Raw genomic sequence first — 15,650 nt, 5'->3', positions numbered from 1 at the left:
ACCCCTTTTCTGATGTGGAGTTCCAATTGTCATTTTTTAGATTGTAAACGGTGTGTGGTCGAACTGACAACTGGAGAAACAAAGAAATTAGAAAATGTTAAGAAAAAAAACTAAAATAAGTTAAAGCTAAAGTGAGTATCTAATTTGTGATGTTTTCTTTATATCTTAGTAACGTTAACTAGAATCAAGAAGGTTAGCTAATTAGGGGGGAGCGTAAAAGCTAACTGGTAGCCTAGCTAGCTAACAAATAACATTTCTTTCCCTTCAGGGAAGACGTTAGGACATATTTTGTATTACTGGTTAATATAAGATCGCTAACTAGCAACTTAGCTAGCTAGTTTGTACCAGTTTGTTTTCTCGTCATGAATGAAGCAGGTACGTAGCTACCTTGTGGTATGGTTATGCGAAATAACAATATTTTCTTGCAATATCGACACAATTTTGATGAATGATTTATGCATTGACAGTTTGGAGTGGATCACAGACCAACAATAACTATCTCCACGTAGGGTCTGGACTACTAGGGACCGCCTCTGACGACCCAATCTGCACCCATTGCATCCATAACAAAGAGGGCTTGCAGGGGGATTGAGGGTGTGCAACTTTTATTTTCTGTTAAATCAATGAAATACATTTTCAGCATAGAAAATAATTTGGATGCTGGACATTGATCATGAGTCAGATTTAGTCAATTTTCAATCAGACATATGAGGATGACTATTACATATGTAAGGATATCTATTGAAATTAATAATTTGGGGAGAAATACGGATCCATAAATGATCAGGTAATGACTACAGATGATACATTTCAGAAAGTATGTGGATTCGTTCATGCCTAAGCATAAAGGCTTAGACATGTCAGCATGTTGACACATACCCTTTCCTGAGTTAAAATATGTAAGCGGGTGCACGCGCATCAGGGGCATGTCTTGAAGGGATCTCACCCCAGATATCTCCCTGGACTCATACGGTAGTAGGGAGATTTCTGAGGTCCGGATTGGATGCCTGTAGAAACTGTCCCACTACAGAGAATATCCTATCTCAATATATGAAATGAAGGTTATGCGTTTCTGGAGCATGTCTATTCCTTATATCTAATAAAATGTTAGATATCCGGAAATATCTAGATAAAGGCACACCCTGATATTGACCCTTTTCGCCCAGTGCTGCTTTTCAACTAACACCAGCATTCCATCCGAAACAGTTCCTGCATATATGACAATATTTTGTGAAGTTTTTGTTTGTTTTGGTCTTCGGTCATTTTCTTTTGGGATGTTCATGCACACAAACATTTTCAGAGACAAGCCGAAGTAGGCAGCCGAAGTCTAGGCCCCTTCGTAGCGGATTGGTCAACAGTAGGGCTTCTTCAATTAAGTGTTTGTTGCCATTCAACAAGACGCAACTCGTTTTCATGGAAATGTCTTCACTTGAGAAACACTGCACCAAACATCCTTGGCAAAAACGTCAAAATGAACGACAGATTTTTTTGAGTTACTTTAGATTAATTCTAACTATTTTGAGGAAGAGTATATTGGCTATGGCATCTCAAGATGCACAAACTGTACTATTGCCACTTTTTTCTAGTATTTTTAGCAAAGGTCTTGTATGGGACTATGCAACCACAGTCGTTCGGGTCAACCAGCCGAGTTCGGGTCAACCAGCCGAGTTCGGGTCAACCAGCCGAGTTCGGGTCAACCAGCCGAGTTCGGGTAGGCGCCAGTTGAACTGAAGTATGATGACGCCTTTACAATTAGTGTATACTGATGTTATACTGGGAAATTGAGTTTCCATAGCTAGGGCTGACAATGAGGACTTGTGAAGAGCAGAATCAACAACCTCTGCATAATCAAAACAGTTGCTTTGTGAAAAGGTGTTAAAGTTCAGTTAGCCGTGGTGATGTAAACGACAGCTTTGGCCCAGTGAGACACGGGCGCCAGCCCGCGTAGATGCAAACAGAAAAGCCTCAGCCTTTTGGGTAATGGAGGGATAAGATGGAGAGAAGTTAAATCTGCTTTGTGCTTGGTTTCCTTGCTATGACATTAACAATAATGAATATCGCGATACTGGTATGTCCCGGCCCAATCAGACTGTCAGTGATAAGTTGTAACATTGTGTGCACCTCTGATGCAGTGCATTGAGTCCTGGGCAAACACTCCCAATATTTGGTTAATTTCAAGTGCATGTTCCTCCTTACCAATGATGGGACCCAGAATTGGGGAAACATTTTATTGATTGGCCACCATGTATGCAATTCAAAGCAACCAAATCCAGCAGATCATTGGCATTAATGACCCTCAACATATGTTTCAAACAGATGGTAAATTCAGTTAAGTTTAGAACGATAGAGGGGTGTGCCTGAACGCACTTATGTACAGCTGCTGATTATTTTCTGCAAAAAAATGTGGTCAGGCGTAAAAAAAAAAAAAAAACGTTGGGTAGGACCGGTGTTTAATGCACTGGGGTACTTAAAAGTATTGGCGCCTGTAGAAAGTAACGGAATTATTTGTAGGCCGTGATCACGTTGAGCAATATTGTTTCAATCATTGTAACACTGGTTACACTACCTACCGGCCCGCCTCCCTTTGCAATAGATGACAACCGTCAAAACCCGCCAATGCTACATTGTAACAGGTTAATTAACCCAACTAATGAAACGAAATTATACTTGCTAATAATGATACGCCATGGCTAAGGAAAAGTGGAATTATATTATAGGCTACGTTTCAGATCTAACAACACGAGTCAGTGCATGTCACACGAATAAAAACGTTATTGCAAACAAGACGAGTCAAGTTTTGAAATCTTCACAAGACAGATGTGACCGCGTGTCACATAGCCTAACGTTGTGCTTTCGTCTAAGTGCAAACTCTTATTGCGCAAATAATAAAGTAGCTTGTCTGCCAAAAAACGGTTTCCAGAGATAAAGACAGTTTTAATTTCCTCACAAATGTATCAGTAATAGGTTGAAATGAAGGCCTGTCTTAGCCTACTTTTGCAACACGACGAGTACACAAAAATCGCCCCCTTTCCCATCAGCTTGCAGAAGCTCTTCTAAGGAGACAGACAAACTCACCTCTGGTGAAGGACTACGGCTTCAAAGACCGACAAAATCCAGAGTATTCAATGTTTTCAGGTTATCCACGCTGTAAACTAAACGACTATATTTCATGTACCCTTGTCACCTCCAATTTTCTCGTGAAGCCTGTTAGAACGGACATGAGTGAGAAAACCGTGCAATTGAGATCCACCGTAAGGCGATTTGTGAAGACATTCAATATGGCCGTCGGACTAGTGGAGGCCAGGCGTGGTTGATTTAATATGTGGGGGTACGATCTATGCTCAGCAGCAGCGATGAGAACTCCCCCAACTTTAAAATAGAGTATTCTAACAGTGTCGGTGGGTGTACTCCATGCTGTCATAGTTGTGTGTACACACACACAATATATTAAACTAAATGGAGGGAGAAAATCAACATACCAAATCCTACGAATTGCCCTGAAGCCAGGTTGAACACACACCTTGATTTGAGAACGACATGGCCTTCTATCTCCATTTATTAAATTTTCTTTCCTTTCACCTGTGGATCAAATATAGTCTATAGAGTATGCATGATAAATAGAACAATAACAAGGGGAAAGTCAGTACACAAAGGGAAACAGTATCCATATTAGTTATATGACATAAAGAACATGGTATCAGTTTTGTCTCAAATAAGGACTCACAAATAAGGATGTCTGCCATGATGTCTGTGAATACTTCTCTCATACCTGCTTTGTAAAACACTGAACCCTTTTCCATTAAGTTGTCTTCGCAGAGCATCAGAGAAACATTGGTGGGAAAAGTACCCAATTGTCATACTTGCGTAAAAGTAAAGACACCATAATAGAAAATGACTCAAGTAAAAGTCAGCCAGTAAAATTCTACTTGAGTAAAAGTCTAAGTATTTGGTTTAAAATATACTTAAGAATCAAAAGTAAATGCAATTACTAAAATATACTTAAGTATCAAAAGTCAAAGTAAAAATAATTTTAAATGTCTTATATTAAGCAAACCACACGGCACCATTTTCTTTTTTCTTTTAGTTACAGAAATCCAGAGGCACACTCCAACATTCAGACATCATTTACAAACGAAGCATGTGTGTTTAGTGAGTCTGCCAGATCAGAGGCAGTAGGGATGACCAGGGATTTTCTGTTTATAAGTGCGTGAATTAAACCATTTTCCTGGCCTGCTAAGCATTTAAAATGTAACGAGTACTTTTGGGTGTCAAGGAAAATGTATTGAGTAAAAAGTACAATATCTTCTTAAGGAATGTAGTGAAGTAAAAGTAGTCAAAGATACCCCAAAAAACTACTTAAGTAGTACTTTAAAGTATTTTTACTTAAGTACTTTACACCACTGCTCAGAAATAACTCTCCCTCACTCAATCTTCCAAGGCAATGCAATGAATTCAAACATGAGAGTTACACATTATGGATAAATTTATAACACTTATAATGTTCAGCTCTGTGAAGATCTTTGTTTAAATTTCATCAGTTGGTTTTGTTAGGCTATATTTGCCGTGAGCCTAAATGGGTATACTCTTGAAAAAGTTAAGAATTCCATGTTGCATTCCCTGATCCTTCTTTACTAACACATAACTTTGCATGTTATGTCATCTAGTGGACACAAACTGTTATTACACTAAGGAGACACGAAGAAGTGTCTTCAAAAACACTGGTTTACACATTTCCTTGACCATGCAATTAGGAATAACTTGATGTTTCAGAGATTTACTTGTTTGGGTGAGCTGCAATCAAAGCACTAAGGATTTCATCAACAGCGGGAGATTAGTAAATGCTAGTACCAGTTCAAATTTTAGATCTTAGTTCTCAGAAATTATTTCTTATTTCTAAATTCACTTTATTATTGGGGTCAACAGTGGGTCTACATTCTCTCAGCTGAGACTCTGTTTCCTGATGTATTGCTGGGTTCTTGCTGATTCAGTATGTGGGTACTTCCTGAAACTGCACAATCTGGGGTAATCTCAGTAACCCCTCTAACATGAAAGTACTCTGTTATAACAGGAATCTTGAAGTCATACCTATAGATATTCCGTGGAAAGTAAGCAATTTAGACTTGGCCATGAATAAGATTTCCAAGTTCGTAAAGTTGGATTTTAAATGCCTATCAAACCTAAAAATTCTAAATATGTCCAGAAACCAGCGCTCTCAAGTGGATGATGGCGCTCTTGGCCACCTAGAAGCTCTTCAGGAGCTGGGTCTGGCTCAGACTCACAACCTTGGATGGAAGTGGATGATGGCGCTCTTGGCCACCTAGAAGCTCTTCAGGAGCTGGGTCTGGCTCAGACTCACAACCTTGGATGGAAGTGGATGATGGCGCTCTTGGCCACCTAGAAGCTCTTCAGGAGCTGGGTCTGGCTCAGACTCACAACCTTGGATGGAAGTGGATGATGGCGCTCTTGGCCACCTAGAAGCTCTTCAGGAGCTGGGTCTGGCTCAGACTCACAACCTTGGATGGAAGTGGATGATGGCGCTCTTGGCCACCTAGAAGCTCTTCAGGAGCTGGGTCTGGCTCAGACTCACAACCTTGGATGGAAGTGGATGATGGCGCTCTTGGCCACCTAGAAGCTCTTCAGGAGCTGGGTCTGGCTCAGACTCACAACCTTGGATGGAAGTGGATGATGGCGCTCTTGGCCACCTAGAAGCTCTTCAGGAGCTGGGTCTGGCTCAGACTCACAACCTTGGATGGAAGTGGATGATGGCGCTCTTGGCCACCTAGAAGCTCTTCAGGAGCTGGGTCTGGCTCAGACTCACAACCTTGGATGGAAGTGGATGATGGCATTCTTGGCCACCTAGAAGCTCTTCAGGAGCTGGGTCTGGCTCAGACTCACAACCTTGGCAGACCACTTGTTTCAGGGCCATCTGGACAACAACCTCATTGCAACCATCAGCTCCTCATCCTTTCAGCCTCTCTCCAGTTTGAAGACAGTGAATTTAACCAAGAACAACCTTTATATGGTTGGCTGCCTAGAAGGCAACCCATAGACTTGCTCCCACAAAATGTCCAATGCCAGTCGGCCGTGGCCTGGAACCCCTCCATCATAGTGCGAAGCAACTCCTCGTGCCTACCATTGGTGGCTCCTTGGGAGGAGATAGCGTAGCAGAGCTGGTCCAAGTCTGCTGGGTCAATCATTGCCAGTTTGTACTATCAGGAATCAAGGTAAGACCCAGAGGCAGACTGTCCAAGTAACAATGTTTATTGTGGCAACAGGGACAGGCAAAGACAGGTCAAGGTAGGCAGGGGTCGAAATTCCAGGGTAAGGCAAAGGTACCGGACAGCAGGCGGTCTCAGGGTCAGGCTCAGGCAGAGTTCAGTAATCCAGAGGTGGAGCAAAGGTACAGGATGGCAAGCAGGCTCAGGCAGAGCGGTCAGGACAAAAACCAGGAGGACGATGAAAGAGGCTGGGAAACAATAGGTGCTGACAGGAAAACCGCTGGTTAGCTTGAACGAACAAGACGAACTGGCAACAAACAGACAGAGAATACAGGTATAAATACACAATGGATAATAGGGAAGATGGGTGACACCTGGAGGGGGGTGGAGACAAGCACAAGGACAGGTGAAACAGATCAGGGCGTGACAGTCACAAGGGACTGTCTCATCTACCTATCAACTTTCTTGAAGGCCTGAAATCTTTATTGGTATTCCAGGCAGGGAGTCTTAATGTTAAGGAGCTGTACCCAGACACATTCATTTACACACCCTGGTTGTGGTTCCTTGATATCAGTAAGAATGAGTTCACAGCCCTCACTCCAAAGCTGTTTTACCCAACCTCAAGGCTCAACAGACTGTATCTGTCCAAAGGCCGACTTCAGTCCTTAGACTTCCTCATAGGAGCAAACCTCAGCAGTCACTTTCTTACAGGTGAGAAAGAACAACATAACAGTAGTCAATGAGACAGTGTTGCGTTCTCTCCCTGCCTTGACATATCTGGACATGCAAGAAAATCATTTTACCTGTGGCTGCAGCGATGCTTGGTTTATCCAGTGGATAGAGAGCGACAACCAAACACAGGTTGTTGGCGCCACAGAGTTTACCTACAACTATCCCGCCGAGCTAAAAGGCACCAAGCTGTTGGACGTTGTGCTTCAATTCTGTACAGTACACTTAGGACTTTACTACTACATCTCTTCCACTTCTCTGGTCCTCCTCACCCTGGTAGCATCCTTTGCCTACCACTTCCTGAAATGGCAGTAATTTACAGCTATTACCTCTTCTTGGCTTTCCTCTATGACACCCAGCAAAGGAATAAGTGCATGCTTCATGGCTGTCAGTACGATGCCTTAATCTCCTACAACGTCTACGATGAGCCCTGGGTCCTGAAGGAGCTTCTGCCAGAGCTGGAGGGAGAGCAGGGCTGGAAGCTGTGTCTCTACCACCGGGACTTCCAACCAGGCAAACCAATCATAGACAACATTATGGACGGCATCTACGGAAGCTGCAAGACCATCTGTGTGATCAGCCACCGCTACCTGGAGAGTGAGTGGTGCTCCCGGGAGATCCAGGTGTCCAGCTTCCGGCTCTTTGATGAGCAGAAGGACGTCCTGATTCTGGTGTTCCTGGAGGAGATCCCAACCCACCAGCTGTCACCCTACCACCGGATGAGGAGCTGGTGAAGAGATGCACCTACCTGAGTTGGCCCAGAGCTGGGGAGCACACCAGGGTCTTCTGGCAGCAACTACGGCTGGCTTTAGAGACCAAGGACAGCCCTGCTGAGGAAAATCCCATCCTCTCTGGGGTGGAGGCACTGTGACAACTTGATTTGAAACAACCATCACATTCTGAACCTTTTCTTTACATCTGCATGAGAATATCATTAAGAAATGCTTATACATAATTAACCAGTTCATGATCACATTTACCTGTAAGACTTATTTTTGCCTGTAAGACTTATTTCTACAGTCATACTGTAGAATTACTCATCTGACTGTATCTCATGATTTTTTCCTGTATTTAATTATCTCATGAATGAATGCAATATAATCATACTATTTCAGTTTCTTTGTATCTTTTTAATTCAACTCATCTCTGTCATACACAAATGTTCAACAAAAATGTGATAAAGTATTATTTGAACCTTAAAAAACATTGTTTGGGTGACTTGTGAGTTATGGTGTCACGTTAAAGTAACTGCCCAGTGCTTCCAGTTTTCTATGAAATATGTCCTATAATTAATTCCAATATGAGATAAATAGTTTTCCTTCCACATTTTTAAAATTAAGTATGATTAAATGCAGCTTTTCTGTGTTGGGAAGGATGTGTGGGCACCCCAACACAACAGAATGGTTTTGGCATATACCGATCATTAAAAATATGAATGCGAGTAGAACGCTGATGATATCATCCTCTATGAGGAAATAGCAAGCATTTTTTAAATGGTCTGTTTGAGATAAAAATTTTACCTGGGACTTTGAAGTGTTTTTTCTCAAATGTATGCTTTGGCCACAGAAAAGAGTATAGGATGAGTCAATAACATTATTTGGGTATGAGTTAACAGAAAACTTTTACTGGGCAGTTACTTTAACATGTGATTATATGTTTTGACAGCAAGTTTGGCAAATTTTCTAATAAAACACCATGTTGTCTATTGAGTACAGATGATCACAGTTGTTATTCTTCGAAAAGGTATCTAACATAAACTGACTCCTATTCCACACAGCCCATCATGTCTGGGGTGATTTTCTTAGGCTCTGGGGACATCTTGCTGAAAGCCAGGAGCCTGGGGCTTTCGTAGTGGTAGTACTCAGAGCCCACATACACTTTGACGCCATCAGGGCCACACATGCCTGCCTCGATGCCGGCGATGGGCAGTGGGACCTCTCTGGCTACTACCCTAGGGGTGGCAGACAGGTCAATGTCCTGCATCTTCTGTCCTGTAGGGGGACATAGAGACAGGAAAATAGTTTTTCACTGAGTGTGGTAAAGGTCCAATGCAGCCCTTTTTTAAAAATCTCAATATCAAATCATTTCTAACACAGGAAAATCATTTTTTTTGTGTGAATATTGATGTAAAAAGATCAACACTTTTTTTTGTTGATAGATTTGAATGTACTCAAGTTCAATGTCCAATTAGTTACCTTGAATAATGTGCACAATATGGTGACCTGCACAAACAAAGGCTGCGTTCACAGGCCCTTCGATGCCCAGCTCCTCTTTCAGGCTTTTAGGGTAGCCCTCAATCAGAGTGAAGGGAGCTGCTGATTTGTAGATGTAAACTTGGTCGCCCTGTCAACCGGAAATGGTGGCATTCAGGTGTGTTTTATGTGCCATGGGACAAACAGAGGCATGATGGGTAACAAACAGTTGACTGAATAAAAGTTATTTTGTATATACTCAAATCAAATCCATTTCTTGTTGTTGTCACATCCTTCGTAAATAACAGTTGTAGATTAACAGTGAAATACTTAAGGGTCTTTTTCCATCAATGCAGAGTTAAAGTGACACGAGGAGTAAATACATTGAAAAACAATAAATTGTAAAAAATAACATGGCTATACAGGGACTACAAGTCCCGAGTCGATGTGCAGGGGTACGAGGTCATTGAGGTAGCCATGTACATATACTATAGGTAGGGGTACTGTAGTGAGTAAAGCTTTGAACATGTTATTTATTGCAAGTGAGGTCCCTGTCTTCCCCTACATCCGGGAACCTTTGACCCACCTTGATGATGTAGATCTTGTCACTGTAGGAGAAGACTGCGTCCACGCCATTGGCCAATTCCTTCCAGGTTCTGGCAATGGGGAAGGTGTGTTTACCATCACGATGTGTGTCTAGACGCATATAAATTTGACCTGAGGAAGTGGGACGGAAGTGAAAATTGGCAACTGTCTTATGCGAGTTGTGCGCACAATTGAACACAAAGGCTTAGTTCTTACCAGTGAAGGCATAGGTTTTGCCTGAGTCGTCTGAGGTGATGGCATCCAGAGTCACTTCACTGCATTTGGGAGCCTTCCCGCCATGGCCTACAATCCAACAATAACATGTCTCAACACAATCCAAAAGCTTTTTTTCCCCTGAAATGGTGTTGTTATTACCATTCACCATTCATCTGTTCAATCTCACAGCATGCACACTGGGCAGAGGAGGCTGGTGGGATGAGCTATAGGATGGCTGGAATGGAATGAATGGAATGGAGTTAAACATGAGGTTTCTATATGTTTGATGTGTTGATGATACCATTCCATTTACACTATTCCAGCCTTTACAATGAGCCCATCCTCCTATAGCTCTTTCCACCAGCCTTCTCTGACAATGAATTGATTTTGATAAAGGAGGAAGGGTAACATCCTTTGCATGGTTCTCTTACCAAAATTGGGGCAGCTCATGAAGTAGTGCCTGGCGTCCTTAGGGTACACTCCATTCACCTCCCCAGATACAGGGTGGAACCGGGTGAAGTTGTGACCATGGAAACAGTAGTATTGCTCTAGCCAACGGTAGGCAGATGTACAGTTGGGCAGGTGGGCCCACTGTCTCTTCTTTACTAACTGTGTGGCGATGTCATAGTTGTACACTTCTTCTCCTGTGAGAGAGGAAGCATATGCAAGGCAGCTCACATCAAGACTAGAAAACGTGTTATTCATAACTCATTTCCTAGTATGTTGTCCGTGAATAAATTATAAATATTTATAACAATAAACCAGAGAAATGTTCATTATGGTCTTATGTGGGGTATCAAAGGGTTAACAGGCTTACCCTTGAAGAATAGGACAGAGTCTGAGTTACACTCTCCCTTGGGGCACTCCACCGCAGCATCCAGGTGGCTGGGCACCCCTGGGAAGTCCAGCTGGATGTTCTTGGGGTAGCCCTTCTCTAGACTGTGGTTATAGTAGCTGAAAACCTTGTCTTCCTGTAATGGAGGAGGGATGGAGTATACTGAGTATACTAAGTGAATGCTGTCAGAGGTGTCCTACAACCCCAAAATCTGAGGGTACACAAGGTATGTGAGGATGGCAGGGGGTGGTTCGAAGTTGGAGAATTACATTTTTTTCAAACACCCGCACAGCCTTTTCCTGCAATCTAGAGCCATAATCATTATGCTTAATTATTTGTAAAAAATGTTTCTTTTTCTTTTTTTATCTAAGCATATCTCAAGCTTTCTGTCTACTCCTGACTGATGCTTATTTTTTTTAAAGAAACTAAATATGCTTCTTCGCATCTCTGCTAAAATCTGGGTAAAAGATTGAATGAATGTGAGTCTTATTCAGTACATTTAGTTATTGCTTGCTTTTATAAAGTCTACCAACCTTGCTAGCATGCCAGATAAGATAGTTCGACAAGCTAGCTACTCCAACTTGATTGAGAGCCTGTAATGGCTTCTTGCTAGCTAGTTATGCGGTTGGGAGATTGGGAGCCTATCTGGGCTAGCTAAAGCCAACTTCATAAAATTGCTTGGTGGCTAGCAGCATGACAGAGAAACAACAACCAAAAATGTTTAAAAAAAATCAAAATAAATCTCTCTCTATATATATATATTGGATGTATTTTTTACAGGACAAATCTGAGGGGGCATGTGTTACTATGCCACGTATGGGAACACATGATTGCATAACTTGACTTTTAAAAAGATTGCCCAAGCTGATGAGTCACTAGTAAAACTAGATGTAAAAGTGCCTATTCATATGGATATCGACTACATCATTGACATTGACAGTACCAGGAAAAAGTAGATGTGATCGTGGTCTCCAGGTTTTTCTTTGTTGTGCATGCGGAAGGCAGCGTCAACATGCCCCAGGTGATGGTGGTCATCGAGCTCCTTGAAGAAGGCACTGGAGACCTGAGCTGGACCAGTGAAGCCGTTCCACAGGTGATCCCCTTAGAGTAGCATAGTTCAGATCTGGGATCAGATATACTCATGGAAATGTAAGCTTGCACTCTCCTTACACACTTCAAAAATATCTAGTACAAACCCGCGTTTACAGGTCATGTTAGCCCATATCAAAATACCCACTAACTAATCCACTACACTCTTGAAAAAAGGGTTCCAAAAGGGATGTTCGGCTGTCCCCATAAGAAAACCCATTTTAGTTCCAGGTAGAACTCTTTTGGGTTCCATGTAGAACCCTCTGGGAAAGAGTTCTACATGGAACCCAATAGAGTTCTACGTGGAACCAAAATGGTTCTACCTGTAACCAAAAAGGGTTCTCCTATGGGGACAGCCGAAGAACCCTTTTAAGTTCTAGATTGCACCTTTTTTTCTAAGAGCGTACCCGTAACCCTAACCATCCTGATGGGGACATAATGACATATCATGGCAATGACAAGCCCACTGTAGGGAGAATGGGGGTAAAAAAGACGACTCATAACATGGTTTTGATACCCTTGAAGAAGAAGGTGTGTCCTTTCTCGTCGGGGGCGATGGCGTCAAACTCGATGCCGTCACACCGGTCTGGGTTGGCTTTGTGGTGCGCCTGATCCTCGTGGTGGTCGTGGTCGTGGTCTAATGGGCCAGTCAGAGTCAAGGTGAGAGGCACGTTGAATGACTTTTCATTATTCAAACATTTCGCCACATGAGAGGGTGCGGTGTGGTTATTTGGAAGTCATGCATCCTACTCTCATATAAAAACATGTAGGACATGCGTAACGGGCTGAAAGGGAGTTGAATAACACCTGTGCCCGTGGCAAGTTGCAACCCTAGTTGTTTGCCTTGCCTAGCATGCCTGGATCAGTCAACGAGTTGTGAGGTCCTGCATTTTGACAGGCTGTTAAATGAATATGGATCTTAGACTCACCTGCCATCATTACATCATGGAGCCTGCGTAGAAAAAAAGCAGACATTATTCATCATAAACCATAATGTCCTCATTCTGATGAGACATGAGTCAGGTCATAGAGATGGGAAATGAGATAATACACTGCACATCATAACTCCACCCTCTGGGTAGATAGACCAATAATGATGCTGTAGTATACACAGCCGTACTCCAAATAGAGCAGCTCAAAGGGATACCTGACTGATATGAAGGGGATCTGTAATGACGAGGTAACGGGGTGAATCAGTGACAGAAGTGTTGAGGTACACGACTGACTTTGTCCGCTCTTTGTGTGTTTGGGTTATTGATCCTGCCTTTGACCTCTGTGATATTGCAAACAAACTTATGGAACTAACCCAGCCAATGTTGAGCAGCATAGTATCCAGTTGTGTTGCATAAGACATGTCTTAACACAGCACAGTGAAGCACAGTGAAGCTCATAATGTGTTGAATAAAGTAACAGTTTAACAAAGTACAGAGGCAATTTAGAGGCAGTGTATTTTGCTGTGGCTACACTGAACATGGATAAGAGAATAATAAGATGCCATTTTGGTAGCCCAGCGGTTAAGAGAGTTGGGCCAGTAACCGAAGGTCGCCGACTGGGTGAAAAATCTGTCAATGTGCTGTTGAGCAAAGCACTTAACCCTAATTGCTCCTGTAAGTGGCTCTGGATAAGAGCGTCTGCTAAATGACTAACATGTAAATGTAAATGTTTAGCAGTTGATCAGTAGTACTCACGTTGGAGCAGCAGAGGTGAATGCTAGTGCCAAGCACAGGCAGAGTGTTTGGGAGAGAAGCATCACGTTGAGCGGTCCTCCTTTGGGTCCAGGTACCGAAGAGAGCTGAGCTGAGAAAGGTGCCTGAGCAGGAGCTGACCAGACCTTTTATACTGGATCTGCCTGTAAGTGGGTGGATTTCCCAATGTGCCTTTTGTGTGTGGGAGTGTGGGTAGTTCTGCGCTTTGTTTACTTAAAGAGCAGGGGGAGTGTGGGTAGTTCTGTGCTGTGTTTACTGAAAGAGCAGGGGGGTGTAGGACTTTTTGCTGTTGCAAAATTATTATTTAGCAGAAACTGTTTTATATATGCATCTTATATAATGCAATCAATATGAGCACATTTAAAAATTAGTATAAATCCGACTATATGTTTATATGGCAAATTCTAATAAATATTGAACATGTTGGGATGTTACACATTAATCTGGTTTGGCCAACATCATTGGGTCAGATGAAATATCATTTCCTGGATTCGAGTGGCACACTTTTGGCAAGTTTTAGCCAGGACTTTGGACAAGTGAGTTCATAAAGTAGGAGCCCAGAGATCAGAGTCAGACAGGGAGATAAACAGCAGTCTGTGACAGAAGGACCCTTGCTTATCTTTGATCTGTCATTTGAAACTATAGACACAGGATTTCTAAGAAAGAAGTCAAAATAAAGAATGAGTACACTGCAACATCTATCACTCCAGTGTTAATTTGCTAAATTGTAATTACTTCGCTACTATGGCCTATTTATTGCCTTACCTCCTTATGCCATTTGCACACACTGTATATAGACTTTTCTATTGTGTTATTGACTGTATGTTTGTTTATTCTATGTGTAACTCTGTGTTGTTGTTTGTGTCACACTGCTTTGCTTTATCTTGGCCAGGTCGCAGTTGTAAATGAGAACTTGTTCTCAACTGGCCAACCTGGTTAAATAAAGGTGAAATAATTGTATTATTATAATTTTTTTAAATAAACATTTAAATCCAATCCAAATGTTTTTCGAGGTGTCAGTCTCTTGATAAATGTATTCAATTTTACTGAGGCATGACCATAGCGTAGGTTATTACACATGACTGTATTTCACAACATAACTACTGGGGATAGACAGCATTTCAAAAGCTTTTAGACTTCAACCTTTCAAAACAAATGTGCAGTCAGACTGCAGTGTGCAGTAACTGCAGTACACTGTAGTATAACTGTAGTTAGAGTGCAGTATAACTGCAGTATGCTGCAAAATACTGTGTCCAAAATACCCCTTTCTTTTTACTGCAGTAATTTTGCAGCGTAACTGCAGTTACAATGCAGTATAACTGCAGTTCAAACGCAGTACACTGCAGTTATTTTGCAATTACTGCGTCCAAAATACCACAATAGACTGCAGTTAATGCACTTTTACTGCAGTTTTAAAACTGCAATCTTTTTTTGTAAGGGCAGAGGTGAAATTACAGCAACATCACATACCCTGTTGTTACACATGATATAAAATTGCCAATTTTGCAAAAAGTTAGTTTATTTTGTGAGTAATCAACTACTCATAACAACAGCAAGCCATTTAAAATGTGTCTTCAATTTTCATTGAAATACCTATAACTCTAATAACAGAAATAAAGTTCCACCCTTACTTTTGGGTCAGTGCTAGTGGGGATCCTTGAGACATCCCTACTCTAAACCATAACCCTAACCTTAACCTTAACCTCTATCCTTACCCTAGCCCTAACCTTAACCCTTACCTAACCCTAACCGTAAATATTTATGGGGTAGGGATGTCCCAAGATTCCCGGATAGCACGGACCCTTCATTTTGTGTTATATGGTGTAAATAATTCACTGCTCTCTACACTGTAGTAGCTATTAAAATACAATTATGCTTCTGCTAAATATATTTTTGTTATATACTGCTATACTTCACAAGTTTCATATGGTTCATTATCAAACTATGATTATCACATTTAAGACAATGGGCAAATTAAAAACAAGCTAAAACATTTGCTGCAAATTAAATTGTCCTCTGTGGTAATAAAGATGTAACCTTCTCTGCTGTTCTCCACAACTATATACAGTGTCTTCTTTCA

General features: G+C 41.8%; 2 protein-coding genes and 2 pseudogenes across 2 annotated transcripts in view; 2 read left to right on the top strand and 2 right to left on the bottom strand.

Moving 5' to 3' along the window:
• Positions 1-3,379, bottom strand: part of LOC106575324 (radixin) — a 31,837-nt gene extending 28,458 nt beyond the window's left edge. The window contains exon 1 of the mRNA XM_014151788.2: positions 3,076-3,379. The gene's annotated coding sequence lies outside the window, so the exon portion shown is untranslated. The remainder of the gene's footprint in view (positions 1-3,075) is intronic.
• On the top strand, positions 1,608-6,071 carry LOC123728322 (leucine-rich repeat-containing protein 3B-like; annotated as a pseudogene).
• LOC123728321 (toll-like receptor 13) lies at positions 6,072-7,818 on the top strand (annotated as a pseudogene).
• Positions 7,819-8,056: 238 nt separating this feature from the next.
• Positions 8,057-13,769, bottom strand: hpxb (hemopexin b). The gene is made up of 10 exons (XM_014151787.2): positions 13,553-13,769; positions 12,794-12,816; positions 12,382-12,501; positions 11,719-11,876; positions 10,758-10,911; positions 10,372-10,584; positions 9,941-10,027; positions 9,726-9,856; positions 9,143-9,290; positions 8,057-8,938 (listed from the first exon to the last, which is right to left on the bottom strand). Exons 1-10 carry the CDS (start codon positions 13,612-13,614, stop codon positions 8,712-8,714), a joined length of 1,323 nt encoding a protein of 440 aa, XP_014007262.1. The 5' UTR covers positions 13,615-13,769; the 3' UTR covers positions 8,057-8,711.
• Positions 13,770-15,650: the final 1,881 nt, after the last annotated feature.

This window comes from Salmo salar, chromosome ssa17 (assembly GCF_905237065.1).
Source record: "Salmo salar chromosome ssa17, Ssal_v3.1, whole genome shotgun sequence".
Taxonomy (NCBI): domain Eukaryota; kingdom Metazoa; phylum Chordata; class Actinopteri; order Salmoniformes; family Salmonidae; genus Salmo; species Salmo salar.
Note: the sequence above shows the minus strand (reverse complement) of the source record. Positions and strands in the feature narration are given on the sequence as shown.

Bases quoted from the DNA above. Each gene is read 5' to 3' on its own strand.
- hpxb (XM_014151787.2), bottom strand. From the start codon at position 13,614: ATGCTTCTCTCCCAAACACTCTGCCTGTGCTTGGCACTAGCATTCACC. The intron at 10,912-11,718 runs GTACTGTCAATG...CCTCCATTACAG, and splicing joins ATCACATCTACTTTTTCCTG to GAAGACAAGGTTTTCAGCTA. The intron at 8,939-9,142 runs GTAACTAATTGG...GTCCCCCTACAG, and splicing joins TATTGTGCACATTATTCAAG to GACAGAAGATGCAGGACATT.